The sequence below is a fragment of the Ailuropoda melanoleuca genome, chromosome 5 (assembly GCF_002007445.2).
Source record: "Ailuropoda melanoleuca isolate Jingjing chromosome 5, ASM200744v2, whole genome shotgun sequence".
NCBI classification, from domain to species: Eukaryota; Metazoa; Chordata; class Mammalia; order Carnivora; family Ursidae; genus Ailuropoda; species Ailuropoda melanoleuca.
Window position 1 is genome coordinate 32065699 of NC_048222.1, and position 25513 is coordinate 32091211.

At 45.8% G+C, this 25513-nt stretch overlaps 1 protein-coding gene and 1 pseudogene across 2 annotated transcripts in view; one reads left to right on the forward strand and one right to left on the reverse strand.

Moving 5' to 3' along the window:
- Positions 1 to 20057, forward strand: part of RNF8 (ring finger protein 8) — a 32350-nt gene extending 12293 nt beyond the window's left edge. The window contains exons 3-8 of one of the 2 annotated variants that reach the window (XM_011232113.3): positions 3821 to 4561; positions 6848 to 6910; positions 9093 to 9182; positions 11047 to 11154; positions 13096 to 13312; positions 19614 to 19790. In XM_011232113.3, coding sequence (XP_011230415.1) covers positions 3821 to 4561; positions 6848 to 6910; positions 9093 to 9182; positions 11047 to 11154; positions 13096 to 13312; positions 19614 to 19630 — 1236 coding nt within the window. In that variant the 3' untranslated portion in view covers positions 19631 to 19790. Of the gene's footprint in view, positions 1 to 3820; positions 4562 to 6847; positions 6911 to 9092; positions 9183 to 11046; positions 11155 to 13095; positions 13313 to 19613 lie in introns of both variants that reach the window. The other variant, XM_011232114.3, reaches the window with a different exon arrangement.
- A 2034-nt stretch (positions 20058 to 22091) lies between these two features.
- The window catches only part of LOC109490540, a 24724-nt pseudogene continuing 21302 nt past the window's right edge, over positions 22092 to 25513 (reverse strand).

Genomic DNA, 25513 nt, shown 5'->3' on the forward strand with positions numbered 1-25513 from the left:
GGAATGGATAAACAAACTGATATGCCCCTTCCCTGGAATACTACTTACCAATAAAAGTACCAAACTACTGTTACTGCAATAAAGTGGATGAATCTTAGTTATTATGCTAAGTGAAAGAAGACAGACTTAAAAGGATTCATTCTGTGTGATTCCATTTATACAGCAGTCTGGAAAAGGCAAACCTATGTAGGGCAGAGAATAGGTGAGTGGTTGCCTGGGAATGAAGGAAGGGTTGACTAAAGGGGCACTGTGTCTTGGTACAAATTGTGCACTGTATGTATTTGTGTATAAACTTGACTTTAGGGATGCCTGGGTGGCTCAGTCGGTGAAGCGTCTGCCTTCAGCTCAGGTCATGATCTCAGGGTCCTGGGATCGAGCCTGCATCACATCAGGCTCCTTGCTCTGTGGGGAGCCTGCTTCTCCGTCTGCTGCTCCCCCTGCTTGCGCTCTCTCTCTGACAAATAAATAAATAAAATCTTAAAAAAAAAAAAAAGTAAACTTGACTTTAAAAGTTCTGATGCCTACTGCCCATCTCAGACTAATTAACCGGTCAGTTTTTCTTTTAAACATTTCTAGGTGATTTCACTGGACGGTCAGGTTGAGAACCACTGGGCTACATAAATCATTTGGTGAACTGCGAGAAAACATTGCCTGTTGGCTTTGGGTTTCCACTGTCCTCAACAACTGATTAAAAATGCTGGACAGAGATTGAGCATCAAGTGAAGTAATTGGTGTTTAAGTGGGTGCAGGTTATCCCACCTTTTTCCCATTGATGGCTAGGAGTCATTGGGCAGGCTTTTCTTTGGTTGTCACTTTGCTGTTGCTGACAGTGCTCAAACTGGGGATTGTGAAAACCAACATCAAGAAAGGCTTGAAGGGCCCCTGGGTGGCTCAGTCGGTTAAGCGTCTGCCTTCAGCTCAGGTCATGATCTCAGGGTCCTGGGATCAAGCCCCGCATCGGGCTCCCTGCTTCTCCCTCTCTTCCCTGCTCATGTGCTCTCTCTTGCTATCTCTCTGTCTCTCTCTCTCAAATCAGTAAATAAAATCTTTAAAAAAAAAGAAAAGCTTGAACACAGTTTGATTTATTTAAACCATTGCATTTAAGATCGTGTCCTGGGCAGTACTTGATTGTTCATGGTATTTTCAGCCTTTTTTACAGTCACCTTGCGACTGACTCAGGGCTGTGGTCCAAAGCATACCACTAGGTGTCACCAAGGAGTGATGAATGGGTAAACAGAGGGATCCAGGGGTGAAATGGGGTGGGGAATGTTGAGAGTTTATTTTCTGGACCTAGAGGGCTCTGAGGAGGCCGGTTACTGCGGAGGATCTAGTGGGGGGTTTGCAGGATGTCTTGAAAGTTCGCCCCAGTTTTTTAGGGGTTCCTTGTTTGCTCTAGACTTGGGCTGCTTCTTGTAACCTTCTTCTTTTATTTAACCTTCTCTTTGTCTTTGAGATTCTTCCTAAATATCTATACCTTGGCAATAGGTGACCTCTTGTGTCATATGCTTTCCCTGAGACCCTTCTCCTGTGTATAATCTATAATGGACTGTTCTGCTGGAGAACTGTTCTCAAATAGTCTTTTGGCCTCCCTCCCCTCCTTTTTTATTTCTGCCTGTGTTGTTTCAGAAGTCAGCAGAACTGATCACTGTCATAATTCCTCAGGCTGAATATGAATAGAAAGGTTGGGAGAAGGTTGGCCAGATAAGCCAGGTTAGGCCCAAGGCAGTGAGTTAAAGCCAGTCTTTCTTTATGTATCGATGTTCATTTTTCTCTTCCTCTCTCCCCTACTACCAAGTTGGCCTACTACCAACTCAGAACTGAGATCCAGTCTCTAGTCTTCATCCTCTGTGCCTTGTGGTCAAGCCCCCATCCCTCATATTTGGGTTGACCAGGTATCTTTTCTCGCTGGGAGGAGGTAGATGTCGTTACCAACTTGAACAGAGTCTTAGTCCTAGTTCAGATGTGACCTTCATCTCTGACCCGTCTCCCAAAGATGAGTTCTTAATATGGGTTAAAATGCCCACTTGTCTTTTCTTTTCCTTTCTTTCCCTCCCTCCCTGTCTCTTTCCTTCCTTGCTTTCTTCCTTCCTTCCAAATTTATTTATTTAAGTAATCTCTACACCCAACGTGGGGCTCGAACTCACGACCCTGAGATCAAGAGTCCCATGCTCTTCTGACTGAGCCAGCCAGGTGCCCCCCAACCCCCACAACTTGTCTCTTTAAACTTTAAATCCTGCATTTGTTTCAAGTCCGTTTTAGAACCTGTCATCTCCATTTAGCATCTCTTCTCTGGCATCTTTAGCAGCTCTACATGATAGTCCTTTGCATTTATAGGCTGTGCTGTGGAATCCCACATTTACTTATGTGTGCCCTTGTGTTTTCCTTTCCATAGTCAGCTGCTAAAAGTTGTTTTCATATCTTCTACTTTTGTGCTCAGTATATTTACCTTGCAAGATGCTGAGCACAGAATTGAAATGACTGTTGATAAGTCGATTGAGCCAGAACATAATAATAGTAGTGAACACTTACATAATGCTTACCATGTGCCAGGCACTTTTCTAAGTACGTTACATATGTCATCTCATTAAATCCACACAAACTCCATGAGGGAGAGTCTATTATTGTCCTTCATTTTATAGATGTGGTAACTGGGGCATGGAGAGGTTAAGAAAGTTACCCAGAGAAACAAACTGAGGGCTTCAGCGGGGAGGGAGTGGGGGATTGGGATAGGCCAGTGATGGGTAGTAAGGAGGGCACGTATTGCATGGAGCACTGGGCGTTACACGCAAATCATGGAACACGACATCAAAAACTAAGGATGTGCTGTATGGTGACTAACATAACATAATAAAAAATTATTATTAAAAAAAAAAAAAAAGAAAGTAAGTTACCCAGAGTCACACAGCTATTAAGTGATGAAGGCAGATTACAAGTCTAGGCAGTGTGACTCCAGGGTCCATGCTCTCAGCCCTTACACTGTGATTTAATTTAAATCATTAAAGTAAATATTGTTATCAAGTATTTGTTATACGTGAGTCACTGTGCTCAGTGTTTTACATGTATTATTTCATTCATTACTCACAGAGCAGTATGAGTTAGGGACTATACTATCCCTATTTTGCAGATAAAACTGGGACATAAGAGTTAAGTAAATCGCTGAAGGCCAGGCAACTCATAAACCCAAGGTGGTGCATCTGGGCTGTGATCTCAAGTCTGTGTGAGCCAGCGCGCCAGCTCTTAGCCAGTGTACTGTGTTCACCAGTGGGCCTCTGGGCTATTAATTGGGGTAGAGCCCACCTGCAGTTTGACCCCAGTACGAGGTGCATTCTTTTTAAGGTTATGTGGAAGTGCTTTGCTCATTCACCAGTGTGTTCAGGGGCCCCATTCTGAGAAGGTGCTTGAGTGACTTGCCTGGCCAAGCTTCCCTTTTGAAACTTATCATTAGATGCTGCTTCCTTCGCTAATAGCTGTTTTTCCAGTCTTGGGCCATTGCCCCCAGTTTAGGTCAATAGGAGCTATTCAGTTGCCGTGTCTTTAAATGCTGCTGCATTTATTTGAGTAATTCGTCTGCCAGTAATAAGGTGATTCCTGCCTGTTATACCAGCAGTTCTCTGTGGAGGCATGAATGTGAAATGTAGGTGAAAAGCTAAAGCTGTTTGAATAATGCTGTTTCTAAGGGTAGTGGTTTATGAACCTTTTCTATTTGTTCTCAAAGGTTTTCCTTCTGAAAAGGCAGAAGGCTTTGCAGCAGCAGGAGAGAAATTCCATTAAGAGAAGGGGAATCATGAGGCTTATTTCATCTTTCTTTCCCTTTGTCCAGAGTCTGAATGGTGTTTGGCTGAACAGAGAACGTCTAGAACCTTTAAAGGTGTATTCTATCCATAAGGGAGACCACATCCAGCTTGGGGTGCCTCTGGAGAATAAGGAGAAGGCAGAGTATGAATATGAAGTTGCTGAAGAAGACCGGGAGAGGATGTACCCTTGTCTCGCCCCAAAGAATGACCAGATGACGGGAAAAAACAGGGGATTGAGAACTAAACGGAAATTTAGTTTGGATGAATTAGAGGGTCCTGGAGCTGAAGGCCCCTCAACTTTGAAATCCAAAATGAGTAAAGTGTCTTGTGAACCTGGTCAACCAGTGAAGTCTCATTGGAAAGGTGAAGCGGCCAGTCAACCCTCTGAATATTTGGATCCTAAGTGGACTTCTCTTGAGCCAAAGGAGAAGGCCACAGAGGCTCGTGTTCACCCTGGCTTCGCAAAAGTCATAGAGCTTCATCATAAGAAGCAGAAAGCCTCAAACCCTACAGCATGTCAGAGCAGCTTAGAGCTATTCAAGGTGACCATGTCCAGGATTCTGAAGCTGAAAACACAAATGCAGGAAAAACAGGTAGATGTCCTGAAGGTGAAAAAGCAGACTCAAAAAGGGAACTCAAAGAAAATTGTGAAAATGGAGCAGGAGCTGCAGGACTTACAGTCCCAGCTGTGTGCAGAGCAGGCCCAGCAGCAGGCCAGAGTGGAGCAGCTGGAGAAGACTTTCCAGGAAGAGGAACAGCATCTCCAGGTACCACACAGGAGGGAAGGACACCAGTACTCCTCAAGGGTGGGCAGGCCCTTGGTGAGCCTCCTGCCACAGCTCTCTGTTTCTGAGTCAGGGACCACGTGCTGAGTGCCAGGGACAGGAGATGGAATGGGACAAAGGACTTTGAGATGGGAGAAGGGGGTGAAGTGTTAAGACTTCAGCATGATGGTCAAGAGCCAGAGTTTGGGTGCCACGATGGGGTAAGGTGGCTGGCAGAGCCAGCCAGGATGTAACTGATCTCAGGATGTAAAGCTGAGGCCCTGAGAACTGAGGCAAGTTCAGAGAGAGGTTGGGTGAAAGTCGAGATGCCACAGAACCACAGTACATTCCAGGTAAACCCGTAGTGGTCCTTACAAGTTATCTTTCTTTGCTGTGTTAGCCCCAAGGCAGCGATGGGTCAGGTGGTAACTCTGCCCTCGTTGTACCTGGTAACTTACTAGCTCTGAGGGTTGGTTAACTCTGTAGCTAACCTAGAAAGTGGGAGCCTAGAAAGGCAGAAAATGTTTTTGTTACTATCCTAAACATCCAGCATGGGAGGGGCTGAATATACTGTGACTCAGTTGTTGGGCTGAGTAATAAGCCACCTTCCCCAGTGCCTTTAGGGGGAAGGTAGAATAATGACTATCTTAGCTTTGTCAAGGTAAGACCAAATGTGTCCCCATCCCTGAGTCATTTGCTTAGAATGCAAGCTCTTGCACAAAGCTCCTAGGCTGGAGCTGATCCTGGTCCCTGTTCAAAATGTCAGTTCCCATCTGGCAAGAAGCACACGTTTTACTCCCACCTACTTGCTCAGGTAATATTGAATGTCAAGAATTCCCCATTGCTGGCTTAGAAATAAAAAGGACCAATCAGGATTGAAGTGAATAAGCTTTTCTGTTTTGTTTACTTTGCTCAGGGCAAGGAACAACCAGTAGTGTTGGCTTATTTCTGAACAGTTTATAAATTTCAGTCTAATCTTTGCTATCCTCTTGAACTGGTAGTGTTAGCAAAGGCCATGGATTAAACATGTCTTTCTGAGGGTGTACACTGCTTGCTTATGTGTACCTTATTGCTTCCCTTACCGGCCTGGACTAGTTCCTGAAGTTGATAGAGGGAGTTGATCTTTACATATTTAGTGTATGACACCTTCACCAGAGCGGAACACTCTTTAAAGGCTAATGTGTTCAGGAACAAGAGTTATTATTAATTAATGTTTGTGGCTGCTTTGGTCATGCTTCAGGATGTAGCTATAAAGTCTTTTTGTATATCAAAATGGGAAAGAAAGGCAAAAAGGACTGGCTTAGAGAATTTCTAGGGTATTTGAGGGTCATATATAAATAGTTCATGCTGAAATGTATCTAGTCCTTTGTTTATGAGCCGCATTTCCCTCTGCCACCAAGCCCTAAGGATTTATTTTACTCCTGCTACTTGTTCAGAAGCTCATTTAACTGTTGCTGCTTCACACAGATNTTTCCCAAAATTTTTTTTTTTTTTTTTTTTTTTAGTACTTACATTGCCTGGTATACTATACTTGGAGCTCAGGTGGTTATAAAGATGCTTAATAAATGGTTTTTGCCATTAAGAAAGAAATGTTGTTGAAGACACGAGATGTATTATACAGATAAAATAATCAGGACAGTTTTAAGTCAATATATATTAGAGAATAATTTCTGGTTGGTGTATTATATGGATAGGCAAGTCTTAAAGAGGGAGGGGCGCAGAGGGGCTTATAGAAGTTGCTGGACAAACGGTCACGATGATGTGGAAGGCATCCACATCAGAGGGGGCTAATGGAGAAAACAGAGCATAAGTTACAGCAAGGAGGAGAAAGCTGTTTATGGGCTAGAAGTGATAGAGACTCACAGGAAGAGGCAGTGCACCAGAATGGAGGGAAGAAACACGGTGGAGCTTGTGAGTGTTAACCTGGGGGATTATATCTGAGTTTAGACATCTGGTGGCTTCGAAGCTCTCAGTTTACATCTTTCTGGGAGTCATGGTGTTAGCCAGTGAAGGAAACTTGGAGTATTACCCCAGGGGTTCTCTCCAGAACAGCCCAAGTGGTAGCTCGAAGGTGACAGCCCTGAGGTGTGCAGTGTGTGAGCAGCTCACGATGCTCAGATCCCTTACTGCCAACAGCTTGAAGTAAAGCGGGAGGTTTTCCACCTGCTCCCTGCCCCCTGTGGTTTCCAGATGCTCACAGAAGCCAGTCTTCTTTGCTTGCTGCTAGATTTTGTTTCTTTTATCCCCCTTCCTGCAGGGAAACCTTCCATTTTGTTTTTGGCTTTGCAGGGTTGGGAGAAGGAGCAAGGAGAAGAGGACCTGAAGCAGCAGCTGGCCCAGGCCCTGCAGGAGGTAACTTTATCTCTTGGCCCTGTACTGAGATTGTAGTGGGCTGGGGCTTCCCATGGCCGCTGGCTGCCTCTTCTGCTTAGCACGCACCTCTGGGGCATCTCCAGTCTGCAGACAGAGCAGCTGCTCACACCATCAGGTCGGAGATTGGGCCTCACAGACATGCCAGCCCTCAGCATGAAAACTTACATCTTCATCTGAGCAGACACTGCTCTAATGAAGATGGGACGGAGCCTATAGCAATTAAGGGGCTCTCTGGGGGAAGTGGCTGCACTTCAGAAAGGTGAGGGCAGCAGAGGGGAATTTCAAACTATGACTTGGCCACCAGGGCCTGCAAGGGCCTTTATTACCTCACTGTTCCTGAGCTGAAGCCATCCAGAAACCATTCAAGAATGTTCCAATTAAGCGTTTTAGGTCAGGTTGAGAGTGCAGTTTAACAGTCAGCAAAACATAGCGATTTACTGTGAAAGGGCAAGGCTCACAGGAATAAAATTCCTGTCAAAGTTTGCCTGTAATTTATTTCATGTAACTTGACTATCACCTGATAATTTTTTTACAAGCTCTTTTGCACCTTTTAAACCTGCGTTATCTTCTTTCCTTTATGTGTTTATGATCAGTAGTTTGATGCAAGTTTTGTCAGGAGGTTAGTGGGATGGTTCAAATCTTGAGAAGAGTGAGCAATTGCATTAGAATTTGTTTAGGAGAATTTATCCTTATGTTCTTTTATTGCTTATCTAACTCCCAACCTTCTTAGAGTGCTAACAGCCCCGTATTATTGTAAGCTTTGGGGGGATGCCTGCCTTGATTTCCCTAAGGGGGGTACAAATAGCCTTGAGAAGAATTGGGTGAAAATTAATTCAGTCTTTTTGGAATTTTATTTTCTAAGCTTATTTATTTTCTAGGGTGGGAAACTAGGTGTATTTCCCATTTAGAGCATTATTAAACTGTATTGTGATACTGTTTTGAAATTGACTGGAAAAGAGTAAGGCCCTGCTACTTGGAAATCCCCAGGGTATTGTTGAGTACCTTGTACCCACAACTCCACACCCTCTCCTGAGAGATAGGAAAACATTTAGCATGAGGTACTTGGCCAGTCTCCATTCATTAGCCTAAAATGGGATTCTTTAGGTCGTGGTTTATAACAACATGCTTAGGGACATACCACTCTCTCAACTGAAACAGAGGTGGTTTTTTGGTCCACCCTGTTGGTCCCTCTGTAGCAATTCTTTTTTCTTTCCTAGGTAATTACAAAAACTTGCATTTACATAGAGCTTTAAAAACTTTTCCAAATGCTTTCATAGCTGTTATTTTATTTTCTTAACACTGATGTAGGAGGGGCACCTGTTGTCCCATTTTATAGATGAGTAAGTTAAGCACATACATCTAATCAGTGGTCAAGATGAATACCCCGGCCTTCTGATATAACTGCTTTTTGGGGGGAGACCACACATTTTAAGATTTGTTTCTCGAGTAATATCTTTTCAGAAATACTTACCTTTATTCCACCTTTTTAAAGAAAGGATTTGAGGTGAGAATTAAAGTGTACTATACTTAAGCACAAGGGTGCTCAGAAATTGTCACAGAAGTAGAAACTCTTGACATGCAGTGTAGGCAGTTAGTCACAGTGATTGAGCCGTTAGCTCTTGGGCATGCCAGCTTCCAGAAGACATAGGCAGGGTTCAGGCAGCACTGTCTTACAAGCACGGAGTATGTGATTCGTAGAATAAGTAGGTTAAAGGTCTTTTTTATTTCAACGAAATGATTATCTAGAAATTCCATTTCTCCCTGATTATTTCTTAAAAGCCACTCCCAGTGCTGGGTAGCCTCAGATTACTTACCAGCTCTTGAGCATTGGTTCCCAGAATCACTTCAGTGGCTTTTAAAAAGATGCACATTCCTGGGCCCCCAGCCAAACCTACAGAATCGGACTCTCCGTAAGTTATTTAGTTGATTTAGATGGCCATGGAGGTTGGGTTATTTCCAGAGGGGTTAATGGATTTGATAATCTCCCTCTGTAGCTGCCCCCTTCCCTGAAGAAAACCAGCAGGTAAGTGGGCTGTCCTGAAGGACCAAAGGCATTCTTGAAATTGCCAAAGCCACTGACAGAGGGAACCAGCTCGGGTGTGGCTAAAAGGAAAGGTTCAGGGCAAGCTCATCTTGATATGTATCTGCTGTGTTTCTGCAGCATCAGGCTCTAACGGAAGAGCTAAATCGCAGCAAGAAGGACTTTGAAGCAATCATTCAAGCCAAGAACAAAGAACTGGAACAGACCAAGGTACTAGAAAGAAGATGAAGGTTTAGAATTTGGGTAGTACACGCAACTCTGCATTTTCCCCAGTGCAAGGGTTGCTGTAGTGAATGAAGAGAGAGATCATGGCGGTTCCTTGCCTCAGGGGAAATAGTCCGTAAAATTATTCAGGCCTATGGAAGGGTCTGCCTCTAAGACATTTCTTTCCTTCCCTCATTCAGAAGCTAAATGCTGGGAATGAGACTCTCATCCTGCAGTCTCATCCTTTTGCTGTGGTAAATGCTCCTTCCGAGTGTTTCACTGGCACAGGCTAAGAGGTGCTGTAGTCAAAACCAGTTGGTCCTGATGCATGTAGATAATTATTTCTCTCATCACATCAGTGGAATGCTTAAATTAGGGGTTCTGAACTCAGGTGCCCACCAGGGTAGACTGGTAATAGAAGTGAGTGAGGTGGCCTGGGTGCCAGATCACAGTAGGGATCTGTAAGGACAGAGGCACACCAGCAGGGTTCACTCGCCACCCCCCTTTCCCGCCCCCAAGAGGCAGCTCTTCTGTGCTGCATCCGGTTGCTGCCATCCAGAAATGCAGTCCACCGTTGTCAGAGCTGCTGACTTGTCCACAGAAGATGGAAATCCACATGTCTGTGTGAGCTATTTCAATTTTAAATATTAGCAACAAATGCAAGGCTTTTTGCTTTGTTTTTTAATACCATGAGGGCCAAACTAAACAAATCTACCAGCCAGATCCAGTCCACAGGCCTGCAGTTTAGAACATCTGACCTGAACTTAATGCCCGAGTTTGACTGCGTCTCTCAGCCCACCCTTCCAGGTAAAGATATTACCCTGGAGCAGAGTACAGAAAGGAGGAGACTCAACTTTCATTTGGTTTGAGATCCTTATCCTCTGTTTAAATCACATAGTACCTTCTTTCTTAACTTTCAAAAAACCACCACATATTTTTAAACCTAGCAGTTTGTAAGTTTTCAGGGAACTTGACTTTACTTAAATTGGGTCCAGACCCTCTTTGCTGCCCTAAGCAGTGTGACAGTCTTTGCTTTGATTAGAAGAGACAATAAAAGATGAAAAATTAATCAGTTACTCAGATATACCCTAAATGGCCTTTCCTTTTCCCTCAGGGGCTCCTGACACTTTGAGTTTAGGGGATGAGGTGCTGACTTAAATAAATGTTCACTTCAAGAGAACACACCAAGGATCCTTCCCAAAAAGGGTGTCCACAGGCGGTCTGACCTCTTGGGGAAAGCAGAGGGAAATTGGACTGCAGACCTCTGCAGGAGGAGGGGGTAGCAAGCATCATAGAACTTGGATCCCGAAGGGCCTGGAAGAGACCCTCTCTTGGCCTCCTGCCTCCAGGGAGTATAAGTATTATCCTTATTTTGTAGAAGAGGCAGCTGCAAGGAACACAGGGGACCTTATAAACTAATTCAGGCTTCCTGCCTCTGTGGACCGTTTTTCATGTCTGCGTTCGTGTCCAGTGAGTTTTTGGTTGCTTGGGATGATTTTATATCACCTCTAAACTGCCGTTAGTTATAGGACACGTAATGCCTCATTCTAGCCTTGCGTGGTCAGTGGGGTGAGTATACTACCTTCAGTTTTTCTTATTTGGTTAGTTCTGGGAAAGGGGACAGAACCTACAATGCAAATACAGAAGAAATGGGGAGAGGAAAGAAAGGGAGACAGTGCCCTGTGCTAGAAAGCAGTTCAGAGAAACCACAACCCTCAGGGAGAGGGTTTCGTTCTCCTTTTGCTCCGCCAGGTTGAATATTTTATTTAGACTCCTAAATTCTATTCCAGACAATTAACCCTGCTCCCTGTCCTGTTCTGCATTCTTGTCGGTTCTCCCAAATGACAGGTAGGGTTGTGTGTCTTTGCAGGAAGAGAAGGAGAAGGTGCAAGCACAGAAGGAGGAAGTGCTTAGCCACATGAATGACGTGCTGGAGAATGAGCTCCAGTGTATTATTTGCTCCGAATACTTCATTGAGGTAATTACAAACAGTGGCTCACGCCTTCTTAATCCCCTCAACCCTGAACGGAGCCTCGGCTACACAGGTTCTGCTATAGGGAAACATTCTGAAGAGAGTTTTATTCTAGTAATATATTGTAGTTATTTGACCTCAAAGTGACCTTGAGAGGTGGCCATGTCTCATTTGTTTTTTGTAGTCTTCTTTACCTTTACTGATCTTTTTATTTCATGTGTTGTTGAGTGTTTATTTGGTACAATCTCTATTTTTAGCTGCAATAAAGCCTTTATTTCTTTGTTGGGAGAAAATGGGGCCACGTGGCATTAGATTTTTGAAGTATCAGAGTACAGCCGCTCAATAAAGCTTTTCTTTCTTTACTGTGAACGGGTGCAGCGCTGAGAGTGGCGGATAGTGCAGCCTCTAACAGGTGGTAAAGGTCACCAACGTGTGGTCACTTTGGGAATTCAGCAGCCAAGTGGAACATGTTTCAGGGACTCAGGCTCCCTGTGAAAATGAAAATATCTCCTAGGTTACCATTTGTTCTCATGTCATATTTTTGCATAGCTTTTATTTGTCACAAATTCTACCATTTGTGCCCAGTTCATCTTATACCACTCATCTTAAAGTCAAGTTGTTAAACGATAGTGCTTTTCAGACTTCTTTGAAAAGGAAAATGCGTGCATGCACGCCTGCCTTCTCTCTGGTAGTCCATAGGGAGGTTGAGTGTCTTAGCCTCCCCAGAAATCTGTCCTGGGCAGATCTGTTTCTTTTGCTCTGGATTCAGTTTGACTTCAGGTCATCATTTCCCCCATAGTTTCTAGTCATTTGATTCCCTACTTCGGCCAGACTCAGTGTGGCTTTGTGAGGGTGCTGCTGGGGGAGGCAAGGGAAGGGCGTTGGGCTGGCTGATGAGTTCGCCCACCCAGCACGTCTGCACAGACATAGGAGAGAAACAACCTGACACACGCCTTGTTCCCCGCAGACCGCCTGACCTTTTTCTGTGGTCACCTCATAGAGTCAGTGTTGGAAAGAGGTTTTATTTTAATCAGACAGGTTTTTAGTCCTGTTTGTGAGGATTTTTCTCACATAGTTAACAAAGTATCTCCTAGTTGGCTTTCTGTGCTTGACTTGGCATTTGAAAAATGCGTAATTTCTGTTATTTTCCACTGCTATCTAAAAGCAGGAGTGAAGACTTCTGGGCCTCAGAAAAACATGTATCTTAGGACATGTACATAAACACGAGTAATGAAGAGCACGGTTTATATTTTCACAAGTGAAAAGGGTCCTGGCAGAAATCTGACCATTGGAGTGACTCAGGAATTCCTCAGCTTTAGACTCCCTTCTGCTTTCCCTCTTCTCACAGGCTTATTTACTTAAGGGTTCAGTCACCATTGGTGAACCCATTTCATTTTGTCCATTTTTTTAGTTTCTTTTTCCCCAGCCTTTTTAGTTGTCTTTTACATGTATTTTACTTTTTAAGTTTCTTTCGAGTATAGATAATGCCTCCTACTGTTCTATATACTCAGTATTCAGAATGTGCTCCCCATTGTCTATTAAAATTGAAGCTCTGATTCACCATTAGCGGTTATACATTTGTTTTCCGTAAGAGAACTAGTGATGTATTTGTACCATTTCCATGCTTACTAGTCCTACTTGGGCCGGTGACATTTGTTTGCAAGGTAGCTAATCGGGGTTGGCAGTGTCCTCTGAGTTGGTGGAACGAGACAGACAAAGCAGCCTACGCCTATGAACTTACCTTTGAGAAAGAAGATGAACCATCTGACTTAAACTTTCCCATCCCCAAGAACAATTCTGATACCATCTGTAAGCCCTCTAGAGGGGATTAGGGTTAAATTTCCATCTGGCCTTGGAAATGAACTCCTGTCCTAGCTTTGAGACTACAACCGCCCTGGGGAAGTAAGCACGATGGATCTGATGTGTGTTTTCGCATTCCCATTGTAGGCTGTCACCTTGAACTGTGCCCACAGTTTCTGCTCCTACTGTATCAATGAGTGGATGAAGCGGAAGGTAGAATGCCCCATTTGTCGGAAGGACATCAAGTCCAAAACCCACTCCCTGGTTCTGGACAATTGCATTAATAAGATGGTAGATAATCTGAGCTCAGAAGTGAAAGAACGACGAATCGTCCTCACTAGGGAACGAAAAGGTTGTGAACAAGGTGAGTTCCCTCAACAGAAGACTGACAAACCTAAGTAAGCAGATTTTTTTGGTTGGGGAAGAGAGTCAGATAAATGATTGTTAAGCTAAAGAAGAAGAGGGAGAAACGGGAAAAAAGGAAAGAGAGTTAAAGGAGATGAACATGTGACAAAGAGTTGAGGGAGAATGGACCTGCGTATTTGAGCAGAGGGGAAGGGGGAGACTTAAGTGTGTGTACCTCGGTTATGGATGTGGGTAGAAAACAAGGTCAGAAGGTTTGTTGTACTGATCACTAGATGGTGCTGTTGTTCAAGACAGTTCAGGTGCTGTCCGCGTGTTGGCAAAAACCTTGGGTTGGGTACACAATCAGTTATCAGTAGGAGATGAACAAGTCAGAGATCGACAAATTGGTGAATGCTTGATGGGAACACATGTTTTATAGGAAGTCACAGCTTAATTACACAAATTGGACATAATGTTAAACTAGAGAGAGAAATTTAATCCTTGGGTATCCTGATATGTTTACCAGCTAGTCTCCCAGTTGGAGAGGATTCGGATAAAGAGGTTGGGAAATGGGTGGGTGAGTTCCCCTAATGAACCATGCTTCCTTGGTGAATATCCATTTATTCAACCAAGTGATCTCATCACACTTGGAGCTTGCTGTGTTGAGGGTTGCAGAGCCCTTCCGTTTGAGACTTGCATGTCCTTGTGGTAAGAGATGCGTCCTGGGACAAGGCACAGGGAAGCTAATGGAGAGGAAAAGGATTGGTTATTAGGCAGGGATGGAAGTGCACAGAAGCAGGGTGGATCTGTCATCACGTTCAGTCCCTCTAATAATCCAGCACAGCACTACCTTCTGGGAAGGCATCGGAGCCAAAGTGCTGTGACGTCAGTTGCTGCACATAAAGGCCGAGCAGAGAAGACCCAGAAGCTCAATGCCCTTACAGGTGCTTCCCACCACCTGGCCATTTTGGTAACCCCGATTCATATGTGTCTGTGGATGTACCTTTCTCCAAATCCAGAGAAACTGAAGGCCTAAAAGCCACACTGCTAAGAGTAGGATCTGTCCGTTGCTTCCTTCCTTCTAGCCCTTCAGCGGCTATCAGCCACTTTGAATGGGGCTGGGAATCTGCTGCTAGTCTGCAGGCGGCCGTGCTGTGACACCGGCCCTCGGCTCGTCGGCCAGAGCGGAGGCAGCACGCCTCTGCCGAGCCAGGGGAAGCAGCGACTGAGCAGGAGGTGTGCTTGAGCCTGTCCTGCCAAGGAAGGCTTTCGAACCTGTGGAAGGGTGGGACAGCCCTTGGGTGGTTCTTTGGAACCAAAGTGTTTTCCACTTTCCTGGCAGCTGTGTGCTCATAGATTTTGTGGCCGGTTTGAGCCCTCCCAGATCTTTTACCTCGCAGGAGCCACTTGATTCTGGCAGAATCCCATCGCCCTTCCTCTCACTTCTCACTCCGTCAGCATTTATAGGAACAGTGCACGCCATGCAGGGATAAAGAGATACATACGGCCTTGTCGCAGCTCCCACAGCACCCAGTCTGTGGAGGAGGGAGAGAGAGGCAAGCAGCGGGACAAGTCCCACGCCAGGGTGCCGGGACACTGCAGAGGAGCGGGCAGTCAGTTTGGCCTGGGCAGGTGGGGGGACAGTAGAAAGCTTCGTGGAGGAAGTGTGCTTTGAACAGAGTCTTAGAGGTTCCCAGGGGTGGAGTTTTCCAAGCAGAGGCTTCAGCGCCAACAAAGCACAGAGGCGCGAGAAGCATGACGTGTTCCTAGCAGGGCCCCCTCATGGCCCACACGGGACAGAGCGTCCACGTGGTGCCAGAGCAGCCTGAGGACAGCCGCGGCTTAGGAGGTGCCCGCTGAGGCGTTGCGAATACTTCTGAGAGGAGCAGTGACCTGGGACCCAGATTTAACCCTGGTCAGCCATTGAGCTGGAGTGTGCTGGGTCTCGGGGTGGGTGGGGGGACACCCGCGTACTTTTTTCAGCCAGCCCACTGACTGGGTTTCTTCTCGCATGCGCAAGCGTGATAGATGGCTTCATGCAGCCCTGGAAAGGGAAAGAAGAGCTCTGTGTCCTCAGTTCACCTCTGGCTCCCCTCACACAGAGTTAATTCTGCAGAATAAATCACATCAAACCCCCCTTTCTCCTCCAGAGGCTAAAGAGGGTGCGTCTCTGCCTTTTGGTAACCCTCGGAGCCCAGGCAGTGAACCGAAGCAGCCTCCCCACCGTGTTCCCCCGCCGGGAGGGGCGCTGACACTGGTCTCCGTTTCCTTGGTTATCGTGGGGATTGCAGCTCTGAGATGTTCTCCAGAGACAGACAGAAGCTTCTGAGTCCTGATTGAGGGAAACGTGCCAGAGCCATCAGCAGCTTCACTGGTCTGCAGTGTGAGGTTTAGAGAAAATTCTCAGTTCAAATACCAACCTTCCTTGCCAACTGAAAGCTGCTTTAATCCCCAGTGCATGGGAATTTGAAAAAGGACCAGACTTAGGATCTGGGAACCGAGATTGGCAGGCCTGTAATTGTCAGAGTTTGGATACAGCGGTAGGGCTGTTTTCCTCCTGGGCGGGGGTGGCTCTTACCACGGGTTCAGGGAGGGAAACCTGCCTGTCTGTGGGAGCATAGGGTGCTGATTCCACCAAGAGCAGCACCACTCCAGGCCTCCCTGGCTGGTTGTCGTCTTCTAGTTCCACACCCCTTGGGAGGAGTGCTGCCTCATGACTGATGAGCCACTGACCCTTGTAACTGGGAGGCCGGGTGATGCAGAGGAGAGGAGCAGGCTCGGATATTAGATCTTACGTTAGCAGAAGGGTGCTCTGGAGCCGGGGGAGATAACGAGCATCTAGTAAGTGCTTGCCACATGAATAATTGTGGCTCTCTGGGATACTGGCATGAGATTTTCTGAAGGGAAGACGTTTTTGACATTCCCTATAGAGGCTCTCCCTCCGGAGCGGTGAGGTGCTAGAGCAGTCTTCTGTCAGCTGCTCCCCCTCCTCTGTTTGTTCTGCTCTCATTAAATGTTGCTTGGTTGACAGAGTGTTAACACTCCCACTTTTAGCTTTCCCTAGCAGTTTCTTTGGGTTGTGCTCAGAAAAGAAGAAAGCAAATTATCTAGAAATAAAATCTTGTTGGTCCTTTAGAATAGTGATTTTCAATCCAGGGTCTTTTTCAGACTACATTCCCTGGCTCCCTTGGGACTGTTACATCGAACCAAGGCTGCTGGTGGGAGCGTGCCATGGCCTTCAGGTGTGCTGAGGTGGGGAGAAAGGTTTATGAACCCCCGCTTTCCTGGATCTGTGGCGCGGAGGCCCCTGCAGAGGTTGAGGGTCTCTAGAAAGGTAGACTCAGGTCAGACCACGGGGCCTGTGGCTCTTGCCGGTTTCCCGTAGGCTATGAGGAGGGTGATCCAGACAGGGGACAGGAGAAACTGGCAGTCACTGTAGAGAGTGTCTGCCTGCCCAGCTGCAAGGTTTTCCTTGATAACGCCCATCCCCCTCTGCTGAAAGACAGAGCCTCGTAAAGGAGTCCATGGGCATGGCCACAGTAACAGTGTCTGGCAAGCTGAGCTCATCCACAGGGAATACTCGTTAGCAAGTACTTTCAATCCACCCTGTCCTGCCCCTAGAGAATCTGAAGGGTCTTGCGCATGAAGTCAGCAAGCCTGCCTGGCACAGGACAGTTCATCTGGGGGAGAAAATGGCTCTGGGCAAGGTAGGCATGGGCTGGGGTGCCCGCATGCGTGCGCTCAAATAGTATGTAGCACTGAGCTCTTTAAAAATTTTTGACTTTTAAAAATTCTTCCTTTGCAAAATCGTCGTGGGATAGAAAATTAGTAGACTTGTTACTAGAAGCTTTTTTTTGTATTTCTCCATCACCGCCTCCCATTTTTGCCCCTTATTTTTCCTTTCCTTCTCTTTTTTTGGTCGGTTGTCCTTCCTTTCCTTGTCCCTTGATGGGCGTCAACCCCAGCACCCTTACTAGCATCTTAGAATGCAGAGTTGGAAACAACAAGGGCAGCACAGGAACTGCCCCCCAGTGGGGGAGGGGACCATGATCCGAGTAGAGGTCAGCTGTGGGATTAATTCCAGTGTGTGTGGAGTAACAACCCGTGAAGCCCTAGAGTCCCACGTTGCTTGCCGCCTCTAAAGTCCTTTAGACTGCTTTTTTTTTTTTTTTAAGATTTTATTTATGTGAGAGAAGGAGAGAGAGAGCGCGCACGTGTGCATGCACGAGCGGGGGTGGGGGGAGGGCATAAGGAGGGAAACCAAAGCAGACTCCGTGCTGAATGTGGAGCCTGACACATGGAGACTGAGGCAGGGCTCCATCTCACGACCCTGAGATCACAGCCTGCACCGAAATCAAGAGTTGGACACTCAACCGACTAGGCTGCCCAGGCGCCCCCTTTGTCTTCTGAATGATAAAATAGAGTTATTTTGGTTCTCTAAAGGAATGGATTCTCCTCCTTCCAACGAGCGTGTAACTTTATGACCTGCTTTACAGATGTGCACGTTCAGGAACTCTTATTCCAGAAGACCGCCTGTGTGAATACAGAGGCGTGCCGTTAACCGAAGCAGATTTCCCTCAAGCCTTCCTTGGTTTCTGCACTTGACTCTAGATGAACACAGAGCATTTTTAGATCTCCATGAACTAATCTTGGAGAGCGGCTGGGGTCACAGATTGTGCTTCTCCCCCCACCCCCGGAATATAGAATTAGGTACCTCACTGTTGAGGCTTCTCTGCACCAGCTGGGTACATATGCTGCCCGACTGCCTGCTGTTGCGGTTTTTAAGAAATCTGATGAGACCAGACATGCTCCTGTTCCTGGCTAAGGCTTCTGCTTGAATTGCTTTCTGCTTTCTTACTCTGGAGAGTTAGGACCTCTTTGGGTTTGTCCCATGAAACCTGAACCAGAACCCACCCCAAAGAACCCCTCTTCCTTGCTTCCTTTTGTCTGAGTCTTTTCTTCTCAGTTCCTACTAAGAAGGAACCTTGCCAGGTGTTGGGGATAAAAGTAAGCAGGGCATAGGATGAGAAGTTGCCTTCCGGATGTAGCAGGAGTGTGGGACACTGATGACTTTATCTAGGACAAGTTTGGGGGACCGGTGGGGTGAGGAGTTAGTTTGCAGTGACTTGGAGAATGAATGTGAGGTTAGGCAGTGGAGAAAAGTAAGATAGACAGGGTCCTCTAGAAATTTGGCCACCACTAAGACGGTAGGGACAGCACCAAGAGAGGGCCATAGTTGGAGGAGGAGGTAGGAGAAGAGGAAGTGTTTGTTTTGTTTTTCACAGACTGAGAAATCCTGGGTGTGTTCAGGTGCTGGGAAGTTGAGATAGTGGGTAGGGCCAGCTTCTGTGGGAATCAGGACAGGGCAGGGAATGCATGGCACGGAGGGGGGACTTCCTTTTTAAAAGTGGGAGGGTACCTCCTGTTTTCTAGAAAGAAGGATTTAATGTGGGTGGGTGGGCAAGGAGATTTGCTTGCGGGGAGTCAAGAGAATTTCTTTCTTGTGGCTTCTGTATTTTTCTGTGAGTTACTAGATGAGGCCATTAGCTGCGAGGAAGGGAGCCTCATTGAGCTCTCTTCAGCTCTCCAAGGCTGCCCACAAGGGGAGAAGAGTAACTTTTATAATCCTGTTGGTCCTCCTACCAGGTGTTCAGGACCTCAGTCTCAGGGAAGGGGACAGTCTCCTTGGTGGCTTTATTGTGCTCTTAGGCCAGGATCCCTGCTTCCGCAGACTGAGGAAGCAGAAACAGTAAATAGCAGTAAGTTGTCCCTCCCACCTCCTCCCTCCCCACCTCTCCTTGCCTAGTGCTGTGTATGTAATTCCTTCGTCCTTCAGCACATGTTCATTGAGGGCCATCTTTGTGCCAAGCGCTGCTCTGGGTTCCAGAAATAGAGAAGCGAAAATCTAGTAAGTTAGATGGGATTAGTGCTGTGGAGAAAAAGCAAGGGATCAGGGAGTGATTGTTGCCATTTTTGGTAAGGTGGTCGAGGAAGGCGTCAGAGAGAAGGCAGTAGTGCAGTAAAGCCCTGAAGGCAGCAGCCATGCCACTGTGCGGGGAAGAGTGTCACGGGAAGGGGGAATGCACTTGGGGAGGCGGAGGGGTGGTGAGGCAGCCAGTGTGACTGGAGTGGAGGGCGCCATGGGGGCAAAGGGGGCAGCACAGAAGGGCCTCACGGGCCTTTGGTAGGAGTGGGCCTTGAACTCTTACTCTGGGAGAAAGAAGCAGGCTCGGAGCAGAGTGACGTGAGGATAGCAGCAGGGAGGCCAGGTAAGGAAAATGCAGGCTGCTCCTTTAATTCTTTTTTCTTTCTCTTCCAAGCAAAGAGACTGTCCTGAAGACCACGCTCCAGGGGTGTTCGAGGGACTGCCAGGCAGTGGGAGCTTGGGATGGCCTGGAGGATCATCTGTGGACAGGCCGCTCCGAGAGAGAGCGCGGGACGGAGCCACGTGGGACAGAGACCGAGCTAGGCAGTCCTCCTCATGAGCCCCCGTGTTGGCCGGCCACGCTGCCACCGATAGACTCTGCCTCACTGCGTGTTGAATGGGTTATGTATTTCTGTTCTGCTTTTTAAATTAACCATTTTTGTTATCGTTTTGGTACCTCAGAAGCACCTCAGTTGACATTTGTTTTGGACAGGTTGGGTGTACCCCTACGGCTGCCCCTAAAAGTTAAGGCAGCCTTTCTTGGAGAGGAGGGCCTACCTCTTTGTGAAAACAAGATGTCATTTGCTGAAAATAAAATGTAAAGCCTGTCGGTTGCTCAGCTGGGCTTTGGTGTATTTATCTTCTTCCCTTCCAGCTCCCACACAGTCTCACAAGTAAACATTGGCAGCTCATAAATTGCAACCAAGAAAGTGACTGTATCAGATGATAGACTCAAGCGAACGTCAGCCTAAGAACCGAGCCCAAGATCGTGCCATAGCAGATGGGCCCTGTTAGGCCCTGACTGTTTTCCCTTGTCAGTCCAGAGGCAGGTCACTGCTTACCTGGTTTCAGGACGAGGTGGATTCCCTTCTTTCAGCGGGGGTTCAGAAGTTGTTTCTAAATCTATTTTATTCATTCATTCATTCATTCATTCATTCATTTAGTAAACTCTATGCCCAGCATGGGGCTCAAACTTACAACACTGAGTTCAAGAGTCACCTGCTCCACTAACTGAGGCAGCCAAGTGCCCCCAAATCTCTTTTACCCAGTGTCAGAAAAGGGCAATGGCTTTATGAGAACGTAATTTTATTTATTTATTTGTTTGTTTGTTTGTTTGTTTATTTATTTTTAAATTAAAAGTCATTTCTCTTTTGCTGCCTCCCCTTTTTAAACAGAAAGAGAACCAGTTTGATGCTTGGGAGATAGAAGCTTAGAAAAACCTGTGGTTTCCTTGGTTACTAGTGAGGAGAAGGAGGGAAGAGACAGAAAGCTGAAGAGTAGTCGTTTGACACCGGGAGCTCTCTAGCGGGGTTATGAAGCTGTTTGCATGTAATGTCATTCAACAGTTTGCTTCCCGTTGGAAAGGTATTCTCCTCTCCCTATTTACCATCTACCTGGAGAACCATACTTTGTAGATCTTTATTTATACGCCCTGTGTTTTCATTAAGGATTGGGAACTATTGACTCACCAACTTTTTAGGGACTGTAGGTTTTGTCCTTTGTTGAGTATTCTGAAAATACCAGGAACCCAGAGTCCTGGTCTTTATTTCCATCTTTGGAATTGATTACTGATAGGAACGCTGGTGGAGTCATGGAGGAAGTGAGTTAAACATAACTACAGGACTTGAAAAGTATTCTAACCACATCATAAAAATCCTGGAGAAGTAGAAAAAAAGAAGAAAAAGATTATTACCATCCTGATGTAACACTGAATATCCCCTGTACCTCTGTTTTGTGTGTATGATTGTGTGGGCATATATAAATTTTTGTATATTCTGTTGGGTTGTTTTTTTTGTTGTTTTTTTTTTAAGATTGATTTATTTATTTTAGGTGGGGAGAGAGAGAGAGAGCATGAGTGGAGGGAGAGGGAGAGAGAATCCTCAAATAGACTTCCCACTGAGCACAGAGCCTGATGCAGGGCTCAATCTCAGGACTTTGAGGCCATAACCTGAGCCAAAATCAAGAGTTGGACACTCACTGAGCCACACAGGTGCCCCTGTATATTTTGGTTTTGTGGGGTTTTTTTAAAGCTCACACATCATAAATCACTTTTAGATAGAAGAGTACAGATATACATTTTTTGAATAGGTAATATGGTTGCATGCTTTAAAATCAGATGGTACAAAAGGATGGAAAGTAAAAAGCCTATCACCCTTGTCCCCCAGTGACCACTTCCCTGCACGGTGGTGATGAGTGTTACCAGTTCTTTGGGTATCCTTCCAGAGATCTTCTCTGACTATAGAAGCAAAATACACATAGCCTTTTTCCTTTTTTAAAACGAGTTATGGCAGACTGTACACTATTCTATACCTTGCTTTTTTTCAGATATATCTTGGTGATAGTTCCATATCAGAACATGAGGAACTTCCTCTTTCTTTGTTCTAGCTGCCTATTTTTCCATTGTGTGTTTGTACCATAATTTGTTTTTCCAGTCTGTTTTTGATCTAGGTCGCTTCAAACCTTTCACTTTCTCTTTTTTATACAGTTCTCAAAGTCCTATTAAATCTCAGAATATATACTTTAATTAAAACAAAACAAAAATAACAAAAAATCACATAGAAACCATAAAATGGTATGCAAAGAAAGAAAAAATTCTGGAATCCACATACTGGGAGTTCTCTGTTAAAATCAAGGAGGCTCAGTCTGTTTCTTTTTAAAAAATGTTCATGGTTGTAACTATTTTCCTAAATGTTTTATTAGTAATAGTCTTGTAAGTCTGGTTCCATAAGAATCTGTAAAATAATCACCTCCTTCTGGAGGTCCAGCAATCTGCGTGAGATAAGAATGAAATCAGTTAGGCTCCCAATTCCACAAAACCCTACAGTACAAAACTCCGGTAGGCCTAGGGCAGAGCGCCCAAGATGAAATTGGTCTCCCACTGTCTGAGAAAAAGACAGTGCAACTGTTACTTTGTATGAATAGCCATTGATTTACATTTGGGAACTTGAGAAAATTAACTTCATTTCCAGTAGGATATGCTTCATTGCCGTGGAAATCCTCATAAGTGTTCTTGGGTGCTAGAAAACAGCATGAACTGTGTAATTTGTACAATTAGTTAGTTCTCGTATAGCATTGTTTTTGGTTTGTTTTGTTTTGTTGTTAGGTATTTACAAAAATATTGTCCCATTTTGATGTTCTCACACTTGTATCTCCTTGCCCCCAGTGGTGGTGGTGGCGACCCTCCAAGGTCCCATGGTAACTGACATGAACCACAGGACACCCAGGAGCTGTTGGGCATGTGAGGGACCAATGCGTCTCAATTTTTACTCTTAAAAACAGTGTTGCAGTGAACCCTTTTATCGTTAGAGCAAAGATCCTCGAAAAAGAAACATCTTGACTGGGAGAGCCTGAAGGCCATCTGCTAGGACTCATCTCACAGACTGACCATTCCCTCCTTCAGCTGCTAGACACACGGTGACTTAGAAACTCTGCTTTCAGAACACCACGTTCTTCTCCAGGGTGCCACACAAGTTAAGAAAGTTGAGCTCTTAAATACAGACCTACAAAAAAGAAAACATTTGAAAGTCAGACTAGCTGGGTTTGAATCCCAGCCCTGCCATTTTATAACTGTGTGGTCTTGAGCAACTTACTCAACCTCTCTGAGCCTCAGTTTCTTCAACCCTTAAAAACCCTGATATGCAATTGTGAGTCCTACATAATTATCCCAGTTATGGCACTGCTCACAAAAACCTGGAAGTTCTATTTTTAAAAGACAAACCAAAAACTAACCCAAACTTTTGCATTATTTCTCTGAGCTACAGGATGTTCTTTCCCTGGAGAGATATCTGATACGAAACATCATCTACATTTTGCCTGCCTAGAAAAATACATGGTAACTTTTCTGCCTGCAGCACCAAACCACAGTATAGCTGAGCCCCACCACTGTGTAGTCTGACTCTAATTAAAGGCACGTTCCCTACAACAAGGCTCTGAGAAACTGGGTAAAGAGGGTTTGTTTCAGACTCTGCTTTTTTACACAGATTAATGCAGCCAGCCTACCCTGTGAAGCACTTTGCAGTGAGTGGCAGGTGTCCCATATCCCTCTGATTATGTTAACCTAGAAAGGGCTTACTCTGCCTCTGGGCGGCTTCACCTCGGCAGTCAGACTGTGCCTGGGCGGGGGACTTTGCCTTTTGTGAGTTCGATAGCTGGATACTCCTCGTCTGCTTCTCCGATTGGAAGCTGTTATTTTTACAGAGACACCTGAATCCCCTTGTTATCTATCTCCAGCCCTTCTTTCTCACTACTTTTTCCTCTGAACTGCTATCTAGACAGTCACCACAGCGGCAAGAGTGCTTGGGATGGGCAGTTCTCTCCAACTGCCTGTTTGCTTTTTACATCCTGACTCTGGATAGACTCTCCCCACTTAATAGCTAAGGGCAACCTAAAAACTTAGGGATGCCCTAAATACGTTCTCAAAACACATTCTAGGCCTCTTAAGAATCCTAACGATTAACTCTATTTGACACAGAAATTAAGAGAGGGAACATCTAACTTGCACTGTGATCCTAACCTCAGAACCTAAGAAAGTAAAGAGAATCATGTAATCACCGTCCCCCACCAAGAGATGCAGTCTTGTTAACAGGTGCAGGACCTGATTTGAGCAGAATGCTGCCACTGGTAACAGTAGGCCAAGGGCTCGTTCTTCTGAACACCAGTTAAACTTCCCACTTGGTCAACTCTTTTAGTTTTTTCTATAAGTGGGAGTTGAGGCAGTAGGAGTAGGGGCTTCTGGGGAGAAGATGGCCTTGTATTGATGAGAAATAATGAACTGTTTTGTTCAACAGATACCGTCAGTTTAGAAGAGCGTACACATCCCAGGAGAGGGTTGGGTCTGTAGTAGGTGCTCAGTAAATACATGCTGTATTTCTCTTGTCTGCAGCACTAGGGTTTACCAGAGCTCACTATTTTAATCTCCATTCATTATTTCCTGCTTGTGTTTGCTTTAGCAAATTCTAAAGCAGATCCCCACCTCAGATCCAATGTCCAGACCCACTGTCTCTACTACCCACTTCCCTTTGGGCTCTGTGAATAGTTTAATCTGGTATAACTTTTTTGTCATACAGTGGCCATTTGAATTCCAGTAGATTCAGTAATAGTTATTGAATACCCATTTTTGACTAGGTGCTGCTCTAGGTGTTTGGGGTGTGGCACTGAAAAAAACAAAACAAACAAAAAAACTGCTGTGAGCCTAGTGTGTTCTAGGAGGGGTAAAAAGTCAAAAGCTTCCCACAAAGGTTTTACCAGATTTCTGTGGGAGGGGCTTAGCAGTGCTGCGGAGCTAGCATGTTGGATGTGTCTTCACATTCCTCAAACTCCAGACTGGATCCACTCCAAGATATAAAGCTGGAATTTCATACCTTCAGGATCTGGGTTGCCAGAGTGTTCTCCGTCCGTTTGCCTCCCCTTAGGATGATGTAGGGACCAGCTCTTTGGAGATCAGCCTCTCCCCAGCTCTAATCAGGGGCCTTCAAGGGCATCTCTGAGGCAAGTTTGGGCCCTCACAGCATGGGAGGCAGGCCCAGAAGACCCCCTCAGAACTGCATAAGACCACCACAGCCCTACACAGGCAGTCACCTGGGTGACCACCAAGGGACCTTCAGGTGAGACGACATCAGCCCAGATAGGCACAGCCAAATGTGTCTGAAGTAAGTATTGACACGGCAGCGAGCCCGGGGGTGGGGGGACTGGGCAGGCTTCCGGGACATGTGCCTTTGTGAGTTTATACCTAGCTGTGAGGATTCCCCTGACCTGTGGCTCTCCTCGGTGCCTCAACTCCATACCCAGGCCTCTCCCAGTGGTGCCCTGACTCTAAAGAGTTGATTGTGTGTATCTCTTCCTAATTCCACCTTCAGTGAGGTCGTGTTGGTAGTTTGAAATCAGTCATGGTGGGATTATTCACACACACATGGAAATTTGGCAAAATGCCACAGATCAGAGCCCTCTGAGCCCACTGTGCTAGCCAGGTAAACATTTCCCAGAACATCACTGGTATCCCACGTGGTTGATTCCTAAGGCCTTTCACCCTGGGTCTTCCCAGTTTTCATGAAAAAGCTACTAGTCAGGCCAAGGGTG